The 22,559-nt window shown below is 41.6% G+C and overlaps 1 protein-coding gene across 1 annotated transcript in view; it reads right to left on the bottom strand.

Moving 5' to 3' along the window:
• The window catches only part of PCSK1 (proprotein convertase subtilisin/kexin type 1), a 109,152-nt gene that overhangs the window by 36,256 nt on the left and 50,337 nt on the right, over positions 1-22,559 (bottom strand). The window contains exons 8-9 of the mRNA XM_033929194.1: positions 21,826-22,038; positions 13,080-13,180 (exon numbers count right to left, since the gene is read on the bottom strand). Coding sequence (XP_033785085.1) covers positions 13,080-13,180; positions 21,826-22,038 — 314 coding nt within the window. The remainder of the gene's footprint in view (positions 1-13,079; positions 13,181-21,825; positions 22,039-22,559) is intronic.

Genomic DNA, 22,559 nt, shown 5'->3' with positions numbered 1-22,559 from the left:
TTTGTATGGGCAATTAATAGGACTTGTGTTACAGCCTGTGGCCTAGCATGAAAGAGTTTTGATTTTTTTTTCCTTTTTGCTACATGGGCTCATAGCACCGCTGAGGCCCAATCCAAGGCCCCAGGTGGGGGCAGGGCTCTTTTCTGATGTTTCATAAAGGACTGTTGCTGGTGCTTTCTCAGTTTGTTTTGCTTGAGAAATGTTTTGCTTTATGGAACTATATTTTTTTGGTTTGAATGCAGTAATGCACAGGGACTGAGAACTGTTCTAAGTGGGAGAAGTTTGTAAAGATCTCGGGTGGGTTATATGAATGCTGTGTTTTGCTTGAAGACAAACTTGACAGTTCTCCTGCCCCAGCTCAGGAACAGAGCTGAGGGCCTCCTGAACATTTTGTGTTACAATTGATGTTTTGGGAAAACAAGGCCATGTACATTAATGCACTGTGATAAGTGGATTTAAAGCTCCTTTTTTGAGCAAGGCCCGATTTTAAGGTCAGAGTAAGGCCTAGGCCCAGGCGAGGCCTAGCTTCAGAAAGCTGTGCTGAACTTGCTAAAGCTGTAGCAGGATTTATACTTTGAGGTTTTTTTATTGTTTGTTTCTTGTTAGACATTCTGTTTTTTGCACCAGTGAGGAATAAAGAATTCTGAACCATTATCTGACCAGGAGTGATTGCACCACATGGTGCTATGACTAATTGCCTGGCTTACTTTTTGACTGTTTTTTGTTTGAGAATTTGCCTGTGGGGACTGTCTCCATATTGAGAAGCACGCCAGAGCAGTTTTCTTGTGAGACACCCAGGACGCTATCAGCCTAGGCGAGGGCATGGTGGCCACAGAAACATTCATAATCCAGAAAAAAAAACACATTTATTGAAATGCTTCTACAAATAATGTAGTTTTCAGAAGTTTCTTAAACTTCTGAAAATCTACAAGAGCTCTTAGTGGTCCAGTCAATTTATTCCACAGTATTATTCCCATGAAAAAGATAGCGGAGGACTTAATACACTCATAGTGCACTACTGAGAAACCTGTCAGTGACAATCATACTGCCCCCTCAGATCGCAATGTTCTGAGTGGCCTATAAAGTGCCATAGCCTGTAACAAATAACATGGGATCCCTTGGTGAATGACCTTGAACAACAACACTATTGGCTTAAAAATAATACGTGATTAAATAGGCAGCCAATGACGCTTTTTTAACCACGGCAGCATTTTGAATCATTTGCAGAGCTTTACATTGTATGGTCGTAATCCCGAGATAAAGGGCATTGAAATAGTCTAATTTTGAAATAAGTACTGCCTGCACCACAGTGAGAAAATCGAATATCGAATCACTCCTTCCCGAGGTGTCCATCATTTCCCCTTTCCTACCTTCTCTCCTTGAGATATTCAGTATTTCCCCTTCCCATCACTCCCCTCCCCCAGCCAAGATGTTCAGCACCTTCCCTCCCTTTCTTACCGATTCCAGGATGGCATTGGAATGACAGGTAGCATGCCTAAAAAGACTCACTATGGCCAGTGCAGGGCTTGAAAGTTTAGAAGGCACACATGCTCAAGTCCTCAAGCCAGCCTCAATGGATCTTCAGCAGACACTCTAGCTCTGGCAATTGCCTAGACCAGTGTTCTTCAACCTTTTTACACCCGTGGATCGGCAGAAATAAAATAATTATTTTGTGGACCGGCAAACTACTAGGACTAAAATTTAAAAACCCCGTTTACGCCCCATCTCCGCGAGCTTGGTCCCCGCAAACCATCTGATCCCATCTGCACAAGCCGGAATTATGACTTTATATTGAACGTATTTTATTAAAGTATAAAAAGAAACAATATTCTGAACAATTGTGATTTTATAAATACAAATATACAGAGCACAAACCAACAAAACCCCTGTCTCCCCTCTCCTTCACATATATCCCCTCTACTATCAAGAAAACTGAACAAGCCAAGTTATTATAGAATGCTACATAGAAAAATATCATGCTAACAGAATACTGCAATCCCCAGTTATGTCTCTATCAGGATATATAATTCAAATCTGATATATTCTAATGACAAAATAGAAATAAAATTATTTTTTTCTACCTTTTGTTGTCTTTGGTTTCTGCTTTCATCTTCTTTTCACTCTTTTCCTTCCAGCATCTGCCCGTTCCATCCAATGTCTGCCCTCTCCCCCTTCCATATGTATCTGACTTCTTTCTATGCCCCCTCTTCCTTGTCCATCCTCCTCTCCTTTTTACATCATTCATTCCAGCTTCACTGCCTTCTTCATTTTTATCTCTCTTACACCAGATCTAGCAACTTTATCCCTCTCTTATTTCTCTGCTGACCCCCTTTCCAGCATCAATGTCTCTCTATTTTCTCATTCCTCTCTCTCCCCTTTCTCTCATCTGATCTCTCCATTCCACCCTGACCCCCTTCCCCTCCTGTAATCTCCCTGCCAGCTGTTTCCTTCCTTTTTTCTTTCTCCCTACCCTCCTTCCTTTTTTTCCTTCTCCCTTCCCTCCTCCCTCTAACCATTAACTCTCTTCCCATCCCTTTCCCTCCTCCCCTCCCAGCAGCGTCTCTCCTTCTTCTCCCTTCCCTCCTCCCTCTATCCAACAGTAACTCTCTTCCCATCCCTTTCCCTCCTCCCCTCCCAGCAGCGTCTCTCCTTCTTCTCCCTTCCCTCCTCCCTCTATCCAACATTAACTCTCTTCCCATCCCTTTCCCTGCTCCCCTCCCAGCAGCATCTCTCCTTCTAACTCCCTTCAAGTCCAGTAACAGCTCTCCCTTTTCCAGACCTTCCCAGCCTACTACAGTGGCTTCCTCCCCTTCCAGCAGCTCTCGGTACTTGCCGGTAAATCACTGCCCTGGCAAATTGGAGAGCTGGTGGGAGGGGAGACAGCCACTGTGAAGGCTCCCCAGGATCTTGTTTGCACACGCTGACCATCTCCCTCCACCTGCACCTGAATCTGCAGCTCTCTCCGGTCTAATCGTAACTTCCCCGCGGCCCTCTTCAGCAACTCGGCAGGGGTGGGGATCAAGACACGCTGCCGACGTCGGGACCTTCACTCTCTGAGTCCCGCCTATTTTGTTTCAACTTCCTGTTTCCGAACAGACGAGACTCACAGAGGGAAGGCCCCGACGTTGGCAGCCTATCTTGATCGCCTGAGGCTGGGAGGAACATTAATCAGCAGGAACCGCAGTCGGCAGGAAATTTAACTGCCGACTTGATCTCGCTGGCCCTGCGCGGACCGGCAGAAATTTTCTGCGGACCGACACCGGTCCGCGGACCGGCGGTTGAAGAACTGTGGCCTAGACCATCTAGTGGTCAGGATTGCCCTGTTGCAGCCAAAATTTAATGCTAAGAAATGCAAGGTCATGCATTTGTGCTGCAAAAACCCGAGGGAACAGTACAGTTTAAGTTTCAAGTTTATTAAAAGTTTGATATAAAAGCAGTGTCAAATATTTTCAATGCGTATAACAATTTTAAAAAAAAATTTTTTTGGGGGGGGAACAAAGTAAAACAATTTATACAAGTAAACATACAATCTATGTACACAATTAGCGAAACATAAGGGAAGAGGGGTGAACTACAATTTTTTAAAGAAAGTAGAACATTTAAGGAAAAAAACAACATCAGGAGGGTAATTGAAAATGTTTTACAAATAAGGCTAGGCCTAAAAGTGAAAGGGAGAAGTTGTGACTTATATATAGATCTGATTAAATTTAAGTATTTGAACCCGAGATTGTTGATAAAAGAATTAACCTGTCTGTGACTCAAATGCATCTTTAAATAGGTAGCTTTTTAATGTGCTTTTAAATTTTTCTAGAGAGGTTTCACCGCGTAGATAAATTGATAACTTGTTCCAAAGCTGGGGTACTATGATTGAAAAAATTGTAGCCTATTATTTTCAAAGAAGGGATACTTAGCAAATGCTGTTCTGTTGATCTTAAAGATCTGGTTGAAGAGTATGGGGGTAAATAACTTATGTGCATGATAGAAGAGCGGAACTTGGGTGTGATTGCATGTTATGATCTTAAGGTAGCCAAACAGGTTGAAAAGGTGACGGCAAAAGCTGGAAGGATGCTAAGGTGCATAGGGAGAGGTATGGCCAGTAGGAAAAAGGAGGTATTGATGTCCCTGTATAAGACTCTGGTGAGACCTCATTTAGAATATTGTGTGCAATTCTGGAGACTGCACCTTCAAAAAATATAAAAAGGATGGAGTCGGTCCAGAGGAAGACTACTAAAATGGTACGTGGTCTTCATCATAAGGCGTGTGGGGACAGACTTAAAGATCTCAATTTGTATACTTTGGAGGAAAGGTGAGAGAGGGGAGATATGATAGAGACGTTTACATGGCATAAATGCACATGAGTCGAGTCTCATTTGAAAGGAAGCTCTGGAATAAGAGGACATAGGATAAAATTAAAAGGTGATAGGCTCAGGAGTAATCTAATGAAATACTTTTTTACAGAAAGGGTGGCAGATGCATGGAACAGTCTCCCGGATGAGGTGGTGGAGACAAAGACTTTGTCTGAGTTCAAGAAATCATGAGATAGTTACATGGGATCTCTTAGAGAGAGGAAGAGATAATGGTTACTGTGGATGGGCAGACTGGATGGGCCATTTGGCCTTTATCTGCCATCATGTTTCTCTGTTTCTAAGCTTCATGAACTTTTATATCAGAAGACTTCATCTACATTAAATTTAGGTTGCACCCTCCCCCCTATTTTTATAACCTACCTAGCCCAGCCATTGCAGTGATATTCCTTGGCCAGAAGCCACAGATCATGCTTCTCTCCAGAATCCAGTACATGTGCAATCTAAGGGGCCTGTTTACTGAGCTACATTAAGCAGCTAGCTTGAGTTTTACCATGCGGTATACCTCAGTACCAACCTAAGCACACGGTTAGCATACATGCATGGAAAAATTAACACATGATGAATTCAGCAGCCAGATTAATATATGATACTCCCAGGTTTGAGCATATTACGCCAGTTCTAAAAAAAATTGCACTGGCTCCCATTCTCTCAATGAACCTAACATAAGGTGCTCTCATATGTACAACAAGTGATACATTTCACTGCCTCAGTATGGTTTCAAAACCTTTGGAAAGTTTACCATCCTAACCGTAGGTTAAGATCTGAGGGATGTATGAGTCTTGTCCATGACAAGGAAACCAGGATTCACCATAAGAGAATTGGAGATTTGATGTTCTCAGTGGTTGGAGTACAACTCTGGAACTCTCTCCCTGGGGTTATGAGGCTATGTAAAGATTAGGCATGTTTTATGGTTTATGATTTTATTATACCGCTTGTTCATTTCACTGGTAACAAGTGGTTTACAGAAAACAATTTAAAGAAATATAAAAAGAACTCCATAATTAAATAGAATAGGCCTGACTCATACAAACAGCAAACACTAAGAAACATTCACTTTCCCCCCAAAAAAACCCAATTGAAAACTCAACTGTTTATTGACACATTTATGTAATATGTATTGTTCAGGCATGTTTCAGGAAGGTACTGAGAACTTGCCTGTTTCTCAATACATTTATATAATACGGACTGATTGTATACTGCTATAATTTGACATCACATTGCCCCTTTGGGTTAATGAAGGGATTTTGTAAGAATAAGTAAGAATTTCCATCTCGATAATTCTGCCATGTAGAGGTTATTTTGTTGGATGTATGTGTAGTTTGTTGCTATATTATGAATGTTAATTTTGTACACCGCTTTGATTTAAAGCAGTTTATAAATTTTCTAAATAAATAATAAATAAATGATGCTTTACCATGTCTATTTTTGCTGCCTTAGGCATGAATTAGCACCTAACAAAGGCGCGCTAGCCGATTTAGTGCACGCTAAATGCTAACACGTCCATAGAATATAATCGGCGCGTTAGCATTTAGCGTGCGCTAAATCGGCTAGCGCACCTTAGTAAAAGACCCTCACAGCTTGGTGAAAGGATCCCTTATTTATTTGTGCAAACTTACTGTATCTATGGCCTTTATTTTTGCAACCTGAAGCAACTCGCAGCCCTCATTAAAGGAATAGTCAATAACAATACATAGCTCTACCACTGAGCCTCTGATGCCAGATGAATGGCATAGGTTAGCAGTACATAAGAACATAAGAATAGCCTTACTGGGTCAGACCAAAAGTTCATCAAGCCCAGTAGCCCGTTCTCACAGTGGCCAATCCAGGTCACTAGTACCTGGCCAAAACCCAAGGTATAGCAATATTTCATGCTACCAATAAAGGGAAAGCAGTGGCTTTCCCCAAGTCTTTCTCAATAACAGACTATGGACTTTTCCTCCAAGAACTTGTCCAAACCTTTCTTAAAACCAGCTACGCTATCCGCTCTTACCACATCCTCTGGCAACGTGTTCCAGAGCTTAACTATTCTCTGAGTGAAAAAAATTTCCTCTTATTGGTTTTAAGAGTATTTCCCTGTAACTTCATCGAGTTTCCCTTAGTCTTTTTAATTTTTGACGGAGTGAAAAATCGATCCACTTGTATTCGTTCTACTCCACTCAGGATTTTGTAGACTTCAATCATATCTCCCCTCAGCCATCTCTTTTCCAAGTTGAAGAACCCTAACCATTTTTGATTTTCCTCATATGAGAGGAGTTCCATCCCCTTTACCATCTTGGTCGCTCTTCAATGAACCTTTTCTAGTGCCGCTATATCTCTTGAGAAAAGGAGACCTGAATTGAATGCAATACTCCAAATGGGTATGGAATTCAGTTTTGCTTTTTCAAATTAAACATCATCAAAGAAGTAGCAACAGTTACACAAAACAGAAGTGGCTATAACAATTTCTCCCCACTAAAAGAAAATTCCCTATTAGAAGGTGGTTCCTGTTCATCACCAGGGACAGGCTGTACCATGCCTAGTTTTGCTCTGTTGCATCTGTGTACTTATATCCTGTTTTTGTTTCAGAAACTGAAATTATAAATCTGTTGAAGTTAAAGGAACAAAGAAGGATTAGTTTTGTCAATCCCTGAGTGCAACGTATCGCCTTTGGGCCTACTAAAAACCTTCCGAGGGAAGAACAAGGATGTGCTTATGTCTAATGTTTACTAACCTGGATTCTTTTTTTGTTTGTTTTAAATTGTTTATTTGGTTAACACAACTTTCACAAGCATACACTTGCTTAGGAAATTTTTACGACTATTGCGTACAAGACTGAGAAACAGAAAAAAAAAAATGAGAAAAAGAAAACCAGCAAATTCCAATCTATATCTCAAGCCAATAACATTAGACCACAATCACATCCAAGGTTGGACCTACAAATATTAGAGATCTCTAATATGAAAAGTAAGCAAAACATAACAGGAATAGGCTTAGCTGATGCCCTCCTTTAAACCATTATTCAACATTTCAGCCATTGAGGTAAAACAGACATTTTTTTAAGTTATTAAAAAAATATAGTTGATCTGGTTCACAAAACATATCTAGATCCAAGGTAATTTATCAAACATTTACAAGGGTAATGTAGGAAAAAAAGTTGCTCCAAGTTCCAATGCTTTTTGGCCCATGGAGAGAAATAACTTTCTCCTTTCCTAAGCTGAACATGCCACATCCGGGGAAATCCATAGTTTCTGTCCCAGAAATAAGGTAGCTTCCTTCCTACCTTCCTAAAGTAAAGATGCATAACTCAAATCTTTTTCGAGCACAACACCGACAAGGAGAGTATATCTTTTCTCTACTTCTTCCATGGAGGTTTCTAATATTGTAGAAATATCTAAACCATTTCTGCTCTCTTGAGAAGGTTCTTTATGTGAGAGGATATAAACTTTATTAAACAGTGGTACTTAGGTAGCAGATATTTTCAATATTTCCACCAGATATCGTTTCAAAGTTTCCAATACTGATTGACCCAAGACCCGGGGAAAATTCAAAACCCTTAGAGTAAGGTGCTGTGCATGATTTTTTGATTTGTTAACTTTCTATATAACAAGGCCTACATTTCAAGCACCTACATTTTTGGAGAATCAGGCTTAGTGGCGCCTAAGTCACAATCTGCCCACTTACACATTAGACTCTGCTAAGTGCCATGTGATAGGTATCTATCGCCCAATTAATTTTTTTTTCTCTATTATTTAAGAACATAAAAATTGCCACTGCTGGGTCAGACCAGTGGTCCATCATGCAGTCCGTTCATGTTGCAACCCTTTAGTCAAAGACCAGTGCCTTGAGTCTAGCCTTACCTCCGTACATTATGGTTCAGCAGGAACTTATCTAACTTTGTCTTGAATCCCTAGAGGGTGTTTTCCCCTATAACAGCCTCCGGAAGAGCATTCCAGTTTTCTACCACTCTCTGGGTGAAGAAGAACTTCATTATTTTCGTACGGAATCTATCCCCTTCCAATTTTAGAGAGTGCCCTCTCATTCTCCCTACCTTGGAGAGGGTGAACAATCTGTCCTTATCTACTAAGTCTATTCCCTTCAGTACCTTGAATGTTTCGATCATGTCCCCTCTCAATCTCCTCTGCTCGAGGGAGAAGAGGCCCAATTTCTCTAATCTCTCAATGTATGGTAACTCCTCCAGTCCCTTAGCGTGTTTATGTCACATTGCAGGTCTTTGCAATCCTCACCTGATTGTGTCCGTCTAGGTCAGGGATCATCCAGTCGGGTTTTCAGGATTTCCCCAATGAATATGCATTGAAAGCAGTGCATGCACGTAAATCTCATGCATATTCATTGGGGAAATCCTGAAAACCCGACTGGATTGCAGCCCTTGGAGGGACTTTGAGATCCCTGACCTAGACGGACACAATCTGATGAGGACCAGCCAGCCCGGCTTCAGCAAAGGAAGGTCTTGCTTGATGAACTTGCTGCACTTCTTCAGGGAGTAAACAGGAAGATAGACAAGGGTGCCGCAGGGTTTGGTGCTTGGACCCGTGCTCTTCAACATATTTATAAACGATCTAGAAATTGGTACAACGAGCAAGGTGATTAAATTTGCAGATGATACAAAGTTATTTAGAGTAGTGAGGATGCAGAAGGATTGCGAAGACCTGCAATGTGACATAAACACGCTCGAAAAATGGGCTGCGACCTGGCAAATGAGGGTTAACGTGGATAAGTGTAAGGTGATGCATGTCAGTAACAAAACTCTTATACACGAATACAGGATGTCCGGTGTGGTACTTGGAGAGACCCCCTAGGAAAGAAACTTGGGAGTACTGATCGACAAGTCAATGAAGCCGTTTGCACAATGTGCGGCGGCAAAAAGGGAGAACAGAATGCTAGGAATGATTAAGAAGGGGACCACAAACAGATCAGAGAAAGTTATCATGCCGCTGTACCAGGTGATCAATGATGTGGTCCTTTATCAGCGCCTCTACTATCTTTCCCGGTACCGAGTTCAGACTCACCGGTCCATAGTTTCCCGGTTCCCCCCTCAAACCTTTTTTAAAGATTGGCGTAGTATTCGCCACGTTCCAGTCTTCCGGAATCCTTCCCGATTTGATCGACAGATTGGCTATTAGTTGGAGCAGTTCAGCTATAGCCCCTTCCAGTTCCTTGATTACCCTCGGATGGATGCCATCTGGTCCCGGGGATTTATTGATTTTAAGCCTATCAATCTGCCTGCATACCTACCTCTACTATACTGACCGTTAACCCTGTCAATTTCCCGTCTTCGTTTCCTGCATATAGCCTGTCGGCTTCCGGTATGTTGTGTATATCCTCTTCGGTAAATACAGATGCAAAAAATGTGTTGAGTTTGTCAGCGATGGCTTTGTCCTCCTTTAGCACTCCCTTTATTCCATGGTCATCCAATGGCACCACCGCTTCCTTTGCGGGTTGTTGCTCCTTAATATATCGAAAGAACGGCTTGAAGTTTTTTGCCTCCTTAGCTATTTTTTCCTTGTAGTCTCTTTTGGCCTCTCTTACTGCCTTATGGTACCTGCTTTGATGTTGTTTGTGCTTTTTCCAGTTTTCGTCCATTTTTGACCTTTTCCATTCCTTAAACGAAGTCTTCTTGTCTCTGATCGCTTCCTTCACCGCTACAGTAAGCCATGCCGGTTCCTTGTTCTTTTTCCTCTTGGATCCCTTGATACTACGCGGTATATATAGATTTTGCGCTTCGGTGACTGTGTCCTTAAAAAGGGACCATGCTTACTCTAGCGATTTTACAGTGCTTATCCTCTTCTCAATCGTCTTCCCCACCATGAGTCTCATCGCTTCAGAATTTCCTTTTCGGAAGTTCAATGCTGTGGCCGTTGTTCTGGATCAATGTTTTGCCCCTGTGTCCAGGTTGAAGCGGATCATATTGTGATCACTGCTTCCCAGCATCACTTCTACTTCTATGCCTTGCGCCGGTCCTCGTAGTCCATTTAGAATTAAGTCCAGAATTGCATTTCCTCTCATTTTCCTTGACGAGTTGTTCCAGGAAGCAATCGCCTACAGCATCCCCGTATAATTGAAGTCGCCCATGATAACTGCGTTGCCTCCCTTGCAGTTGCATTTAATCTCATCTGTCATTTCTCCTTCAGTTTCGTCGGACTGCCCTGTGGGTCGGTAGTAGATGCCGATCTTTGTTTCCGTTCCATTTATTCCTGGAATTTTGGCCCATAGAGACTCTACCTTATTTTTCATTTCTGGCGTGTTCTCTCTGGTAGACTCAATTTCTTCTTTGATGTATAGGACAATACCACCACCTTTTTGGCCTACTGTGTCTCTGCGGTATAGCTTGTATCCCAGTAGCACAGGATCCCAGATGTTTTCCTCATTCCACCATGTTTCCATGATGCCAATGATGTCAAGGCTATCTTTTTGTGCCATAGCTTCCAATTCCCCCATCTTATTCCTTAGGCTCCGTGTGTTCGTGTACATACACATGAGTTTGCGGCCTGTTACTTTCTTGCATTTCCTTCCCTCTTGTGTCCCTTTCGATCCGTCAGGATTTATGTCTTGCCTATGATCTGGTGAGTCTTCCCCGCTATCTTTCTGCATGATATCCTCTGGGTATACCATTTCCTGAACCATCGACTCTTGGTTATTTTGCCAATTAAGTTAGGCACCTAACTTTAGATTGCCTTTATAGAATCAGCCCCATGGTTCCTTTTTTGGTTCCTCTTGTTTGTGCAGTCTTGTAAAATCCTGCACTTATACATATAAGTGCCAGGAAATGCACATGCTTGTAGCTAGATAAGAACTTACATGTGTAATTACTGGTGCTTACATGTGTAAAGCCCCACATGATTCGGGGTTTTGTTTTTTTGTGTTTTTTTTTTCAAAAAATGTTGTTTACAACATCAGTGTTCCTGCATTGCATTGCATTGCAGCAAATACACATGTATTTGCAGGTATGCTTAACAGTATTTTACAAAAGACACTGCAAAACACTGTATTTTTTAAAATACTCAAGGATCCATGAGCTTCCCAGCTTGGATGTTCCAATTGCTACCCAGACATCCTACCTATGCCAGATTCAGGCTTCACTTGTAGTATCATGTGCCTACCCATGATAACTCTGTGTTCAGTGGAGCATAATAAAACCATTTCTAGTCTAACAAATTCATGTGAGAACCAATAATCAGAAGGAAAAGAATGGCAGGGAACGGAAGCAAGGAAAAGAGTATGAAGGAGATGGGGGGCAAGAAAATAGGTGAGGGAATGCAGGGACAAAAATGACTGAGGGAATGTGGGGATATAAAACATTAAATACCTCTAAAAAATGGGGAAGAAAGGGCAACATCTGGAAAGCAATGCATACTAATGCCTGTAGTATGGGAAATAAGGTTATGGATCTAGAAGGTGTGATGGGAGAGACTGACTTGGGTTTAGTGATGATTGTGAAGACATGGTTCACAGAGAACCATAACTATGAAATAATTATACTGGGCTATAGTTTGTTCAGGAAGTACAGGGTAGGAAGAAAGGGAGAAGGAAGAGCGTTATATGTTAAACAAAATATTAAAGTGATAGAATTGTAGGATTTATGTGGCTAATCTGGAAAGATGGCATGGAAAATATATTTAGGGTTGATCAAATGAAATATACTTTCCTCCCAAAGCTCTAACAACGCTACCCAAAGAGCAGAGGTACACCATGGACAGCGATGTGACACACCCTACTTCATTTGCTCTGGTTATGAGATGACCCTTTCTTATCTTTCTGGCCCCTTTCCACAAGGAAGGGTTCAATCAAGTTAACTGCCATGCCTTGAATGCCAATATTTTTCAGCCCTGTAGGGAGCAGCTCATACTTTAATGGAGTGATATCCACTATTTTTCCAGTGGGATTCACTTTGACCCCCCAAAAAAAAAAAATAAATAAATAACGTAATGTGAGAGTCAAGATTGTCATCAGGCAAAGTGAGCAATAGACTGAGCATAGAAAGCTACTTAGATTAGGTGACAAGAATGGGTTTAAATGCCAGTATTCTATCATATACACTTCTAGGTAGACACATATGCCCCCTAAATGTTCATATTCTGGCTATGAGCTGCTCTTTAAGTACTTCCAATATTTGATGGCTTATACTTTTCAGTTGGTATTCTCAAGGATAGAGTTTGGGCAGAGTGGAATAAAACGGCTTAGCGTGTAATTACATGGGGATGTTCCACTTTTTTCATTCTGTATTTTTCCAACAGAACGAAAAAAGTGGAAAATCACTGGACTAAATTTATAGTCCTCAATGGAGACTGCCCCAGCTTTGTTGGTTGAACTGAGAACTTTTCAGTGGCCCCTCGTAGTACCCAGTCATAGACTTGCCAATGTGCTTAATTCAAATTAATTCTCATTAGCTGGTTAATGCATGTTAATAAACAGAGTCAACATTTTCTCATACCTTGTTCAAGAAATGCATCAATCTCTCTCTCTCTCTCTTTATCTATCTATCTATCCATATACCCCAATACATCTACATTCCTCAAAACAGTATTTGATGGTCACCACATTAATCACCATGACCAACAACACTCACCAATTCAACAAGCATTCTCAAAGCTCAGTAATTGAGTCCATCTTCCTTACCCTTTGACTCTATCTCAGACAATTATACACACTGTTTAATGCTATGACTAAGGCTGATTTACTGTCATTCAAAAATTCAGCAGGTTGGCAAAGTCTTACTTTGCTTCGAGGGCGAGAGCAAAAATGCCTGCGGCAAGGGGAGCCGACGCGGAGGTGCCAGTGTGGGTCTCGGTACAATCATTATGAAGATCCGTGCTCGTCTGAAGAAAAAACATATAGAAGTAGAGTAAGACATCGTATGCGGGAAGCTGATGGAAGAACTTGAGTGCATGTTAATGTACAATCTGTCAACAGTCTGCTGCTGTATAATGCTTTTTAAAAGCAAAATACTATTTTCCTGGAATGAGATACACCTACAGAGCCTATTTCATATAGTTTAACAACAATATGTTATAAACAGAAATTATTGATACAAATCATATAGCACCTCATTTTATTCTGAGTGGAGCACTGAATAATATAACTGACAAACATTACTTGGGAGGGGTGTTAACAGTGATTTCTGATTTCCTGACTATAGCTATTCAGAGCGCTGTCGCTTTTGCACAATACAAACTATATATCAATAAACAACAGCAGGCAAAGCAAAGCTATCCGTATTCGGCTTAAAGTTGAAGCAAGAAGCTGTGAGGTCAATATTCAGCCACCATGGTCAGCGATTTAAAAAAAAAAAAAAAAGCCGACTGTGGTGGTGAGCGCCACTCTCTGAACACTGGCCGGCGCTGAATATTCAAGATAAGGTCATCATTACCAGAGGAATGTGTGGTGTAGTGGTTAGAGCTACAGCCTCAGCGCCCTGAGGTTGTGGGTTCAAATCCCATGCTGCTCTTTGTAGTCCTGGACAAGTCACTTAATCCCCCACTGCTCCAGGTACATTGAGCTAGAGTGTGAGCCCACTGGGAAAGATAGGGGGGAAATGCTTGAGTACCTGAATGTAAACCATTTAGGCTATAAGCGGTATATAAAAAAATAAATAACATCTAGATTGTAGCAATATAAAATCTGCTATCCAAATAAGCTCTCTGGGTAATTTATGACAGTCTTCTAGCAAGCCCAAGTTATCCAGAGAGCAGACTAAATATTGTCTTTAGTCAAATAAGCTCCGCTGGTGTTTAATTCTTACCTACTGTTATACAACACACAAGACCTCGTAAGTTGAAGAAATGCAATTCTTATATTAATACAAGAACCCAACATAGCCACATTTCGCCGGTTCATAGACAACGGCGCGAAAGACAAAAGCGCGCGCCGACAATTGAGCGCAGCGCGCGCTGCCGCTCTAAATTACAGTTTTTAGGGGCTCCGACGGGGGTTTTTGTTGGGAAACCCCCCCAGTTTACTTAATAGACATCGCGCCGGCATTATGGGGGGTTTGGGGGGTTGTAACCCTCCACATTTTACTGTAAACTGAACTTTTTCCCTAAAAACAGGGAAAAAGTGAAGTTTTCAGTAAAATGTGGGGGGTTACAACCCTCCACACCTCCCACAATGCCCCCACAACGCGGCGCGATGTCTATTAAGTAAAGTGGGGGGGTTCCCCCCCACCCCCACCCCCCGTCGGAGCACTAAAAACAGTAATTTAGAGCGGCGCGGCGGCGCGCGCTGTGCTCAATTGTCTGGGTGCGCCTTTGTCCCGGCGCGCTTTTGACCTGACACCCATTTCGCCTAGACAGCTGCATCAGGGGCAAATCCTATAGAGGTTTCCTTGCAGATATAACCACGTCACTACAACAGCACTCTCTCTTCTCTCTAGTTTCACACTCAGGCTGCAAAAATGGGTTGTGCACAAGAGCTCCACCCACCACTCAGCTCTTTTGCGCAGGCGCCAGGCAGACTTCCTCCACCCTTTCACTGCGGTACTCAACACAAGCATGCATATAATTTGCATGTTATTTGTGTTGAGCATCACCCATCAAATGGAAATTGCTCCCAAACCGGAGTTTTCCATCAGGTTGCCGGATCTCTGTGCATCCTGCCCTTAGAGCTGATGTGTGAGAAGTTACTGAATGTTAATCCTAACACAGCATATATCCCCAAATTCTATATATGGTGCTTTGAGTTGCATGCACAAACTTGGGCACACACCCAATTTGTGGACACAACTTAAATAACAAGCCAATTAGCGCTAATTGGATTCTTAACAAGCAATTATCAGCATTAATTGGATTTAATTTAAATTTATGCATGTAAATTTAGGTGTGGGATCCATGCCCAAATTCTACATGCGGTGCTAAAAAGGGGGCGTGGCATGGGAAGGTCATGAGTAGATCGAGGTCATTCCTCACATTTATGTGCATAATTATAGAATAAGGTACATCCTCACCTGATTTTAGGTGCAAAGATTTGCATCACGTTTCCGTTGGTGCAAACGGCCATGCCTAAAGTTAGGTGCAGTTCCAAGACATAAAACACTATTCTATAAACCAGGGATCTCAAAGTCCCTCCTTGAGGGCCGCAATCCAGTCGGGTTTTCAGGATTTCCCCAATGAATATGCATTGAAAGCAGTGCATGCACATAGATCTCATGCATATTCATTGAGGAAATCCTGAAAACCCGACTGGATTGCGGCCGTGGAGGAGGGACTTTGAGACCCCTACTATAAACCATACCTAGGGCCTGTTTTACAAAGCCGCGCTAGCGGCTGCTGCACTGTAACGGCCCCGAAGCCCATAGAGATTTAAAGGGCTTCGGGGCTGTTGCAGCGTGGCTTTATAAAACAGGCTGCTAATGTTTGGCACAGTTTATAGAATAGCACTTACACATTTTTTCAGCACCAATTCTGTAGGTGCTATGTATAGAATTCAGGGCTAGATTTAAGATGTTGGCAACAATGGAAGAGGAGGATTCTTCCAAAGAGATCATAATGCATTGACTTAAAGCAAGCAGAATCGGGCTTCTGTTTAGCTAAGGAATCTGGCAAGCTTGTCATGTGTTTAAATCTGTGCCTGACAATTGCTCTGTTTTTCAACCTTTCAATCACAAAAAAGTCATGTCTTTTCATTACTGTAGTAGTTTCTGAGTGTACTGTATACAGTGTTGCTTGTGAACAGAATCCAGCCCTCCTTAGCCTGCTGTAGCTTTGCAACAGGTGCTTTGCTGCAGGTGTTAGTTATGTCTTGGCAAAGGTTCATCTCTTGTTGGCACTACAGCTTCATAAATCAAGGTAGTAATAACAAGCTGCCTAGTTTGAAACAAAATGTATTTGTTTGTCTTATGATTTTCTTTTGATATGTGAATATTTCTATCGTGTCAAATTATATCTTTCATTTAAGACATGGCAGACGCGAACGGAGGTAAGGGGTGCTGCTGGACAGGGGAAGAGGTGCTAATGGACGGGGGGTTAGAAAAAGGAAGGGAGGCCTACTGCTGGACAGGGGGAGCAGGAAAGAGATGTTGATGGAGAGGGGGAGCAGAAAAAGGGATGCCTACTGCTGGACAAGGGGAGCAGGAAAGAGGTGCTGATGGACAGAGGGGGGCAGAAAAAGAAAGGGAGGCCTACTGCTGGACAGGGGGGAGCAGGAAAGAGGTGCTGCTGGACAGGGGGGAGAAAAAACAAAGGGAGAAGGGCTTCTGCTGGATAAGGGGAGTAGTGAAGGGGTGGTGGACACAGGGGAGGTAAAATGAAGGGAGAATGGACAGGGGGAGCAGGCAAGGGGTGGTGGTGGACAGCCAAGGAAAAAGAAAGACAGAAATACAGAAAGCAGCTAAAGAGAGAGAGAGAGAGAGAAAGAAATAAAGACAGACACACACACATATATTCTAGCACCCGTTAATGTAACGGGCTATAAGACTAGTTTAAGATATAATTTGCCACCATTTAAGATACAATTCAGTTAACAAATTTAGGGGTCCTTTTACTAAGGCACGCTAGCTGTTTTAGCATGCGCTAAATATTAGTGCGTGCTAAACGCTAACGCGTCCATTATAGTATATGGACGCTTTAGCGTTTAGCATGCACTAATATTTAGCGCGTACCAAAACGGCTAGCACGCCTTAGTAAAAGGACCCCTTAGTTGCAGGTACAAAATGAGCAAAGCATAACATTTCCCAGTCAAGTAAATCACAGATTGTGACCCCTTTAACAGTCCTATGAACTTGATTTCTTTTGCACACCTTGCCATCAATTATCAGAAGGGAACGGAGGTTTGCATTACTGTGCTTGTATGACAGGCTTTGTATTGTATGAAAGTGGAAAAGAGCTTTAAAATAAAAGAATGGAGGATAGGATCAACTGGCATCTATGGCATCAAACCAGGATGAAGATGGGGCAGGCTAAATAGGCTTAATAGTTCTTGTCTACTATTTTCTATGACACTAGTAGGAAAAGGTTTGGGAAGATGTAGTATTGCATACAATTGTATATATTGCATATATACAATAGTATACAGTAAAACCTTGGATTGCAAGTAACTTGGTTTGCAAGTGTTTTGCAAGACAAGCAAAACATTTTATTCAATTTTAACTTGATATACAAGCAATGTCTTGCAATACAAGTACATACGAAATACACACATCACAACTGAGCCGATGGTTCTTCTCTCTCTGACACTGCAGGAGTGTAGTGACTGTTCTAAACAAGCAAAGTCTTGCAATACGAGTACATACAGTATACATGCATCATATCATCACAACTGAGCCAATGGTTCTTCTCTCTCCGCTGCAGGATGAGAATAGTGTTCTAAATGGGCGAGGTCTTGCAATACAAGTACTTATAGTATTTTGTATTAAAAGTTTTGGGGTTGTGGAATGAATCGTCCGAGTTTCCATTATTTTCTATGGGGAAATTTGCTTTGATATACGAGTGCTTTGGATTACAAGCATGCTTCTGGAACAAATTATGCTCGCAAACCAAGGTTTGACTGTATATACAATTTATTCTCTCAAGAGCAGAAGCCAGGGCAGAAGCGATTACTGGTATGTAGAAAAGAAAGGCCAGACAAGGGAAGCCTTGTCCAAATATGTTTGAACAGCTACTTTGCTATGTAGTATTATGAGATATAGAAGGAGACAGAAATGGGGGTGGTAAGGTCAGTACTTTTAACAGATCCTTGGTTTGGTCAAAACTGATGTGATGAATGTGGTAGGAAAGGAACTTAAAGTTCAGATAAAAGACATGGAGGTGAGGGTTGAGAAGGAGAAATGGTGTTGGATTGAGTATGAATTTGTATTTGTATCGATTCAAAGTAGAAGAAATGCAACTAGTTCACTGGCTATGCCTATCAGGTTTTTTCCTGCCATCACTTATCATGTTAGCCTGAGGCCATGAGGTAGTTATGTTGGCATCATCAAGCTACAATGCCACAGAAAACAACACCCTAATTCTATATATGATACTCAGAATGACATCCACAAATTTGGGCATAGACCTGATTTTCACACACAGTTTAATTGAAAAATGAACCAATTAGCTGCCCTACAGAGAAAGATTAGAGAAACTGGGCCTCTTCTCCCTCAAACAGAGGAGATTGAGAGGGGACATGATCGAAACATTCAAGGTACTGAAGGGGATAGACTTAGCAGATAAAGACAGGTTGTTCACCCTCACCAAGGTGGGGAGAACGAGAGGGCACTCTCTAAAGTTGAAAGGGGATAGATTATGTACGAACAAAAGGAAGTTCTTCTTAACCCAGAGAGTGGTGGAAAACCGGAACGCTCTTCCGGAGTCTGTCATAGGAGAAAACAATCTCTAGGGATTCAAGACAAAGTTAGACAAGTTCCTGCTGAACAAGGACGTACCCTGATAGGGATAGTCTCAGTTAGGGCACTGGTCTTTGACCAGAGGGCCACCGCATAAGTGGACTGCTGGGCATGATAGACCACTGGTCTGACCCAGCAGCGGCAATTCTTATGTTCTTATCAGCGTTAATTGGCATTAATTTAAATGAATGTGCACCTCTTTATCTGCTTGCAAGTTTATGTGTAGGCTGAAAAAGAGGGTGTGGCTGTGGGAGGGGCATGGACGGATGAAGGGCGTTTCTGGAATTTGCATGCAGTGTTATAGAATAAGGGAGATCTGCACCTGATTTAGGTATGAGAATTTACATCAGGTTTTAGTTGATGCAAATCCTGTCGCTCAAAACTGGGCACAGATCCTTGCACCCAATAAGAGGTGCCCAGCTCTGAGTGTTATTTATAGAATAGCACTTAAGCATCCATTTTTATCAGTGCTAATTTTTTCGCATCCTATACAGAATCTAGGCCCAATTATGTCAGCACTGACAGGCTGAACATGGCTGACACTGTCCAGCAATGCTTAGGGAACCAAGGAGGCCAGATTACATTCTGACTTACATTCCGCCAAAGCCCTTACAAGTTCACGGCGGATATTTCTATTACTGGGAAAAAACCTAGTTAAACATAACGCAATGACAAATATTCAAATAGAACATTAAGAATAGAAGATAACAAATTTCAAGATAAATTTTTTTAAACAAGAATGTCTTTAGAAGTTTTCTAAAAACAGTATATTGACCTACTGATCTTATTAAAATAGGGAGACATTCCAAATTAAAGGAGCCTGATAAAAGAAGGATGCCTTCCATTGAACAAATGATCTAATTGTCCTTGCTGAAGGAAACTGAAGATAGAATTTGCTTCTGTTTTCCTGCAAGTAATTAAATCAATTCTACTAAATAATATGGCACCTAGCCACATAGAATATTAATAATCATAAAACAAAACTTAAAATAAATCCTTGCATTTACTGGCAACCAATGTAATTTGATGAAATATGGTACAATTCTATCATATTTAGAGATGGAAAAAATTACCCTCACCACAGTATTCTGCATAGTTTGTAATCTTTACAACAACCCTTTAGCTAGGGTGCATAGGGAGAGATATGGCCAGTAGGAAAAAGAAGGTATCGATGCCCCTGTATAAGACTCTGGTGAGAACTCATTTAGAATATTGAGTATAATTCTGGAGGCCGCACCTTCAAAAAGATATAAAAAGGAGTCGATCCAGAGGAAGGCTACTAAAATGGTACGTGGTCTTCATCATAAGGCATATGGGGACAGACTTAAAGATCTCAATCTGTATACATTGGAGGAAAGGCGGGAGAGGGGAGATATGATAGAGATATTTAAATACCTATGTGATGTAAATACGCATGAGTCGAGTCTCTTTCATTTGAAAGGAAGCTCTGGAAAGAGAGTGCATAGGATGAAGTTAAGAGGTGATAGGCTCAGGAGTAATCTAAGGAAATACTTTTTTACAGAAAGGGTGGTAAATGCTTGGAACAGTCTCCCGGAAGAAGTGGTGGAGACAGAGACTGTGTCTAATTTCAAGAAAGCCTGGGATAGTCACGTGGGATCTCTTAGAGAGAGGAAGAGATAATGGTTACTGTGGATGGGCAGACTGGATGGGCCATTTGGCCTTTATCTGCTATCATGTTTCTCTGTTTCTATCCTAAATATTTCAGTAGTCTAACTGGGAAAGAATAAGCAATTGAACCACAAGCGCAAAAACTGACATCAAAATATTTCCGAACTACCCTCTTTGGGTTTTTTTTAGTAGTTGTTTAAATTATTACTGGACTTGGATATAAGTTAGCATGAGTGAGACATTGTATGTTGGTTTCAGTATGGGATCTTGCATATGTACCTACTTCAGAGGACAGAAAACCAAGAAAGAAGAAACCAAAACTGGCTGTATATGGAGCGATGTCTTAAAGTGATCATGCTTCTACATCAAATCTTTGCAGTGGAGACAGGAAAACTGTCAAACTCAATTGCCTTTTCCTGCCATCACCTGCTCGTATTTTACTGTGTTATTGCAGCTGTTCAGAAAGTGAGAAAACAGGAAGACCATGAGACCCATACAATAAAAATCCCTAAGGCTTTTAAAACTATAAGCCAATAAAAACGTAACAAGCACCAGAAAACATCACTTGGCATGGGATTCAATTGCATTTACAATATGCAGATTGAATTCTTGGCAAGCTATTTATGTTTAAGACGTGTGAACAGAAACTATTTACTACAGTTGTCTGCTGGGTCTCTTGTTGATTTCAGTGTAACAAAAAATGTTGAAATAAAAAAAAAGAAAGTTAAAAAAAGAAACTAAAAATAGTACACCTTACACACAAGCTGCTGCCCAAAATCCTCTCTGCAAACTGATCGGAAAGGAAAACCCTGGTTAGTTCTGGGGATTCTCCTTCTAAGACCAAGGGCTCCTTTTACTAAGGTGCGCTAGCGTTTTTAGCGCGTGCAAAACCACGCGATAGACGAAAATACTAACGTAAGCTCTATGGAGGCGTTAGCGTCCAGCGCGCGCGGCACTGTAGCGCATGCCACTCTGCGCGCTAATGTCCTAAAGCACCTTAGTGAAAGGAGCCCAAAAAGTGCAAGAAGCCTCCTTTTTTAATCACTCCTATCCCCCCAAACCCTGAATGAAATGTAAATTGCTGTCAAAGCCCAAGTTCTCTCCACCCTTCCACCTATCCTTTGGAAGATAGGTTGCCCAACCCTAATCCCTCCTCCACTCCTCACTATGGCTAGACACCGAGGCCTTCCATAGCTTGACATCTCTGTTATCCCCTCACTCTCCTAAAGTTCCTCTCTTCTACCTTACCAGTAGTAGGGCAGGAAGAAGCTGCTTCTCTTCCTACCTTACAGCCAGAACCTTTCAAAATGGCCCCTTTTGCCCTCTCCAGGTACACTTAAATAAAATGAGAAATTTAAAACAAGATTTTTTTTTAGCATTCAGCGCCACTGTGACACTCCAGAAAGAGACAGCAAACAGGTCACATATAATTTATTTTATAAAAAGCTATACTGTACTTCTCCTCAGACATAAATGTACTATAATTCTGGTAACAGCAACAAGAAAGTGATAACCTACTATTCTTTGATCGGTGTAATCGCCGCTACTGTATGCTGTAGCCAGTGTTGAAGAGCATTTCTCTGCGTACCAAGGAGACAGACCATGCTCAGAGGCACTGCTTATAGACAGAGTGTAGATACTGTCTGTGTACCCATCACAGTCACAGTTATCACCTTGGCGGCCGCCATTCCCAGATGCCCAGACGAAAATCGAGCCTTTTCCTTCTCGACCCTAAGGAAGTGCAATGTTGTGTTGTTAGAAGGAAAAATAGAAGTGTAAAATCTCTTCAGCTTTCTGCAACTAGCAAACTGCATCGGATTCAGGAAATAAATTCAAATGTTTTTTTTAAATAATTCAGAAAAATATTTTGAGGCTGATATTACAAAAAAATATATATAATAAATAAATAAATCTTGAGCTGCTAAATTTATGCATTATGTTCTGCCCCCATGTAATGTGGGCATTTGCTCAGTTTCTTGTATAAGAACAAGATAAGTGCTTGTAATACCAGTAGATGTATAGGTAATGTGTACTCTGTGGATTTTAATTCCCAGAGGACTTTGCTTTCCTTGAGATCTAGGCTGCTTCCACAGAGCATAAGCCCACCTGTTTCTCCAGCGTGGGAGAGCAGTGGCCATATTGCAGGGCACATGGCTAGATGAGAACCTGAGTGTAGCATTATTCTCCCACCAGGTTTTTTCACCCTTTATTTCTAATGATCTAACACAGATTTCAGAAACAAGAAGAAAGTC

The sequence above is a fragment of the Geotrypetes seraphini genome, chromosome 1 (assembly GCF_902459505.1).
Source record: "Geotrypetes seraphini chromosome 1, aGeoSer1.1, whole genome shotgun sequence".
NCBI lineage: Eukaryota > Metazoa > Chordata > Amphibia > Gymnophiona > Dermophiidae > Geotrypetes > Geotrypetes seraphini.
Note: the sequence above shows the minus strand (reverse complement) of the source record. Positions and strands in the feature narration are given on the sequence as shown.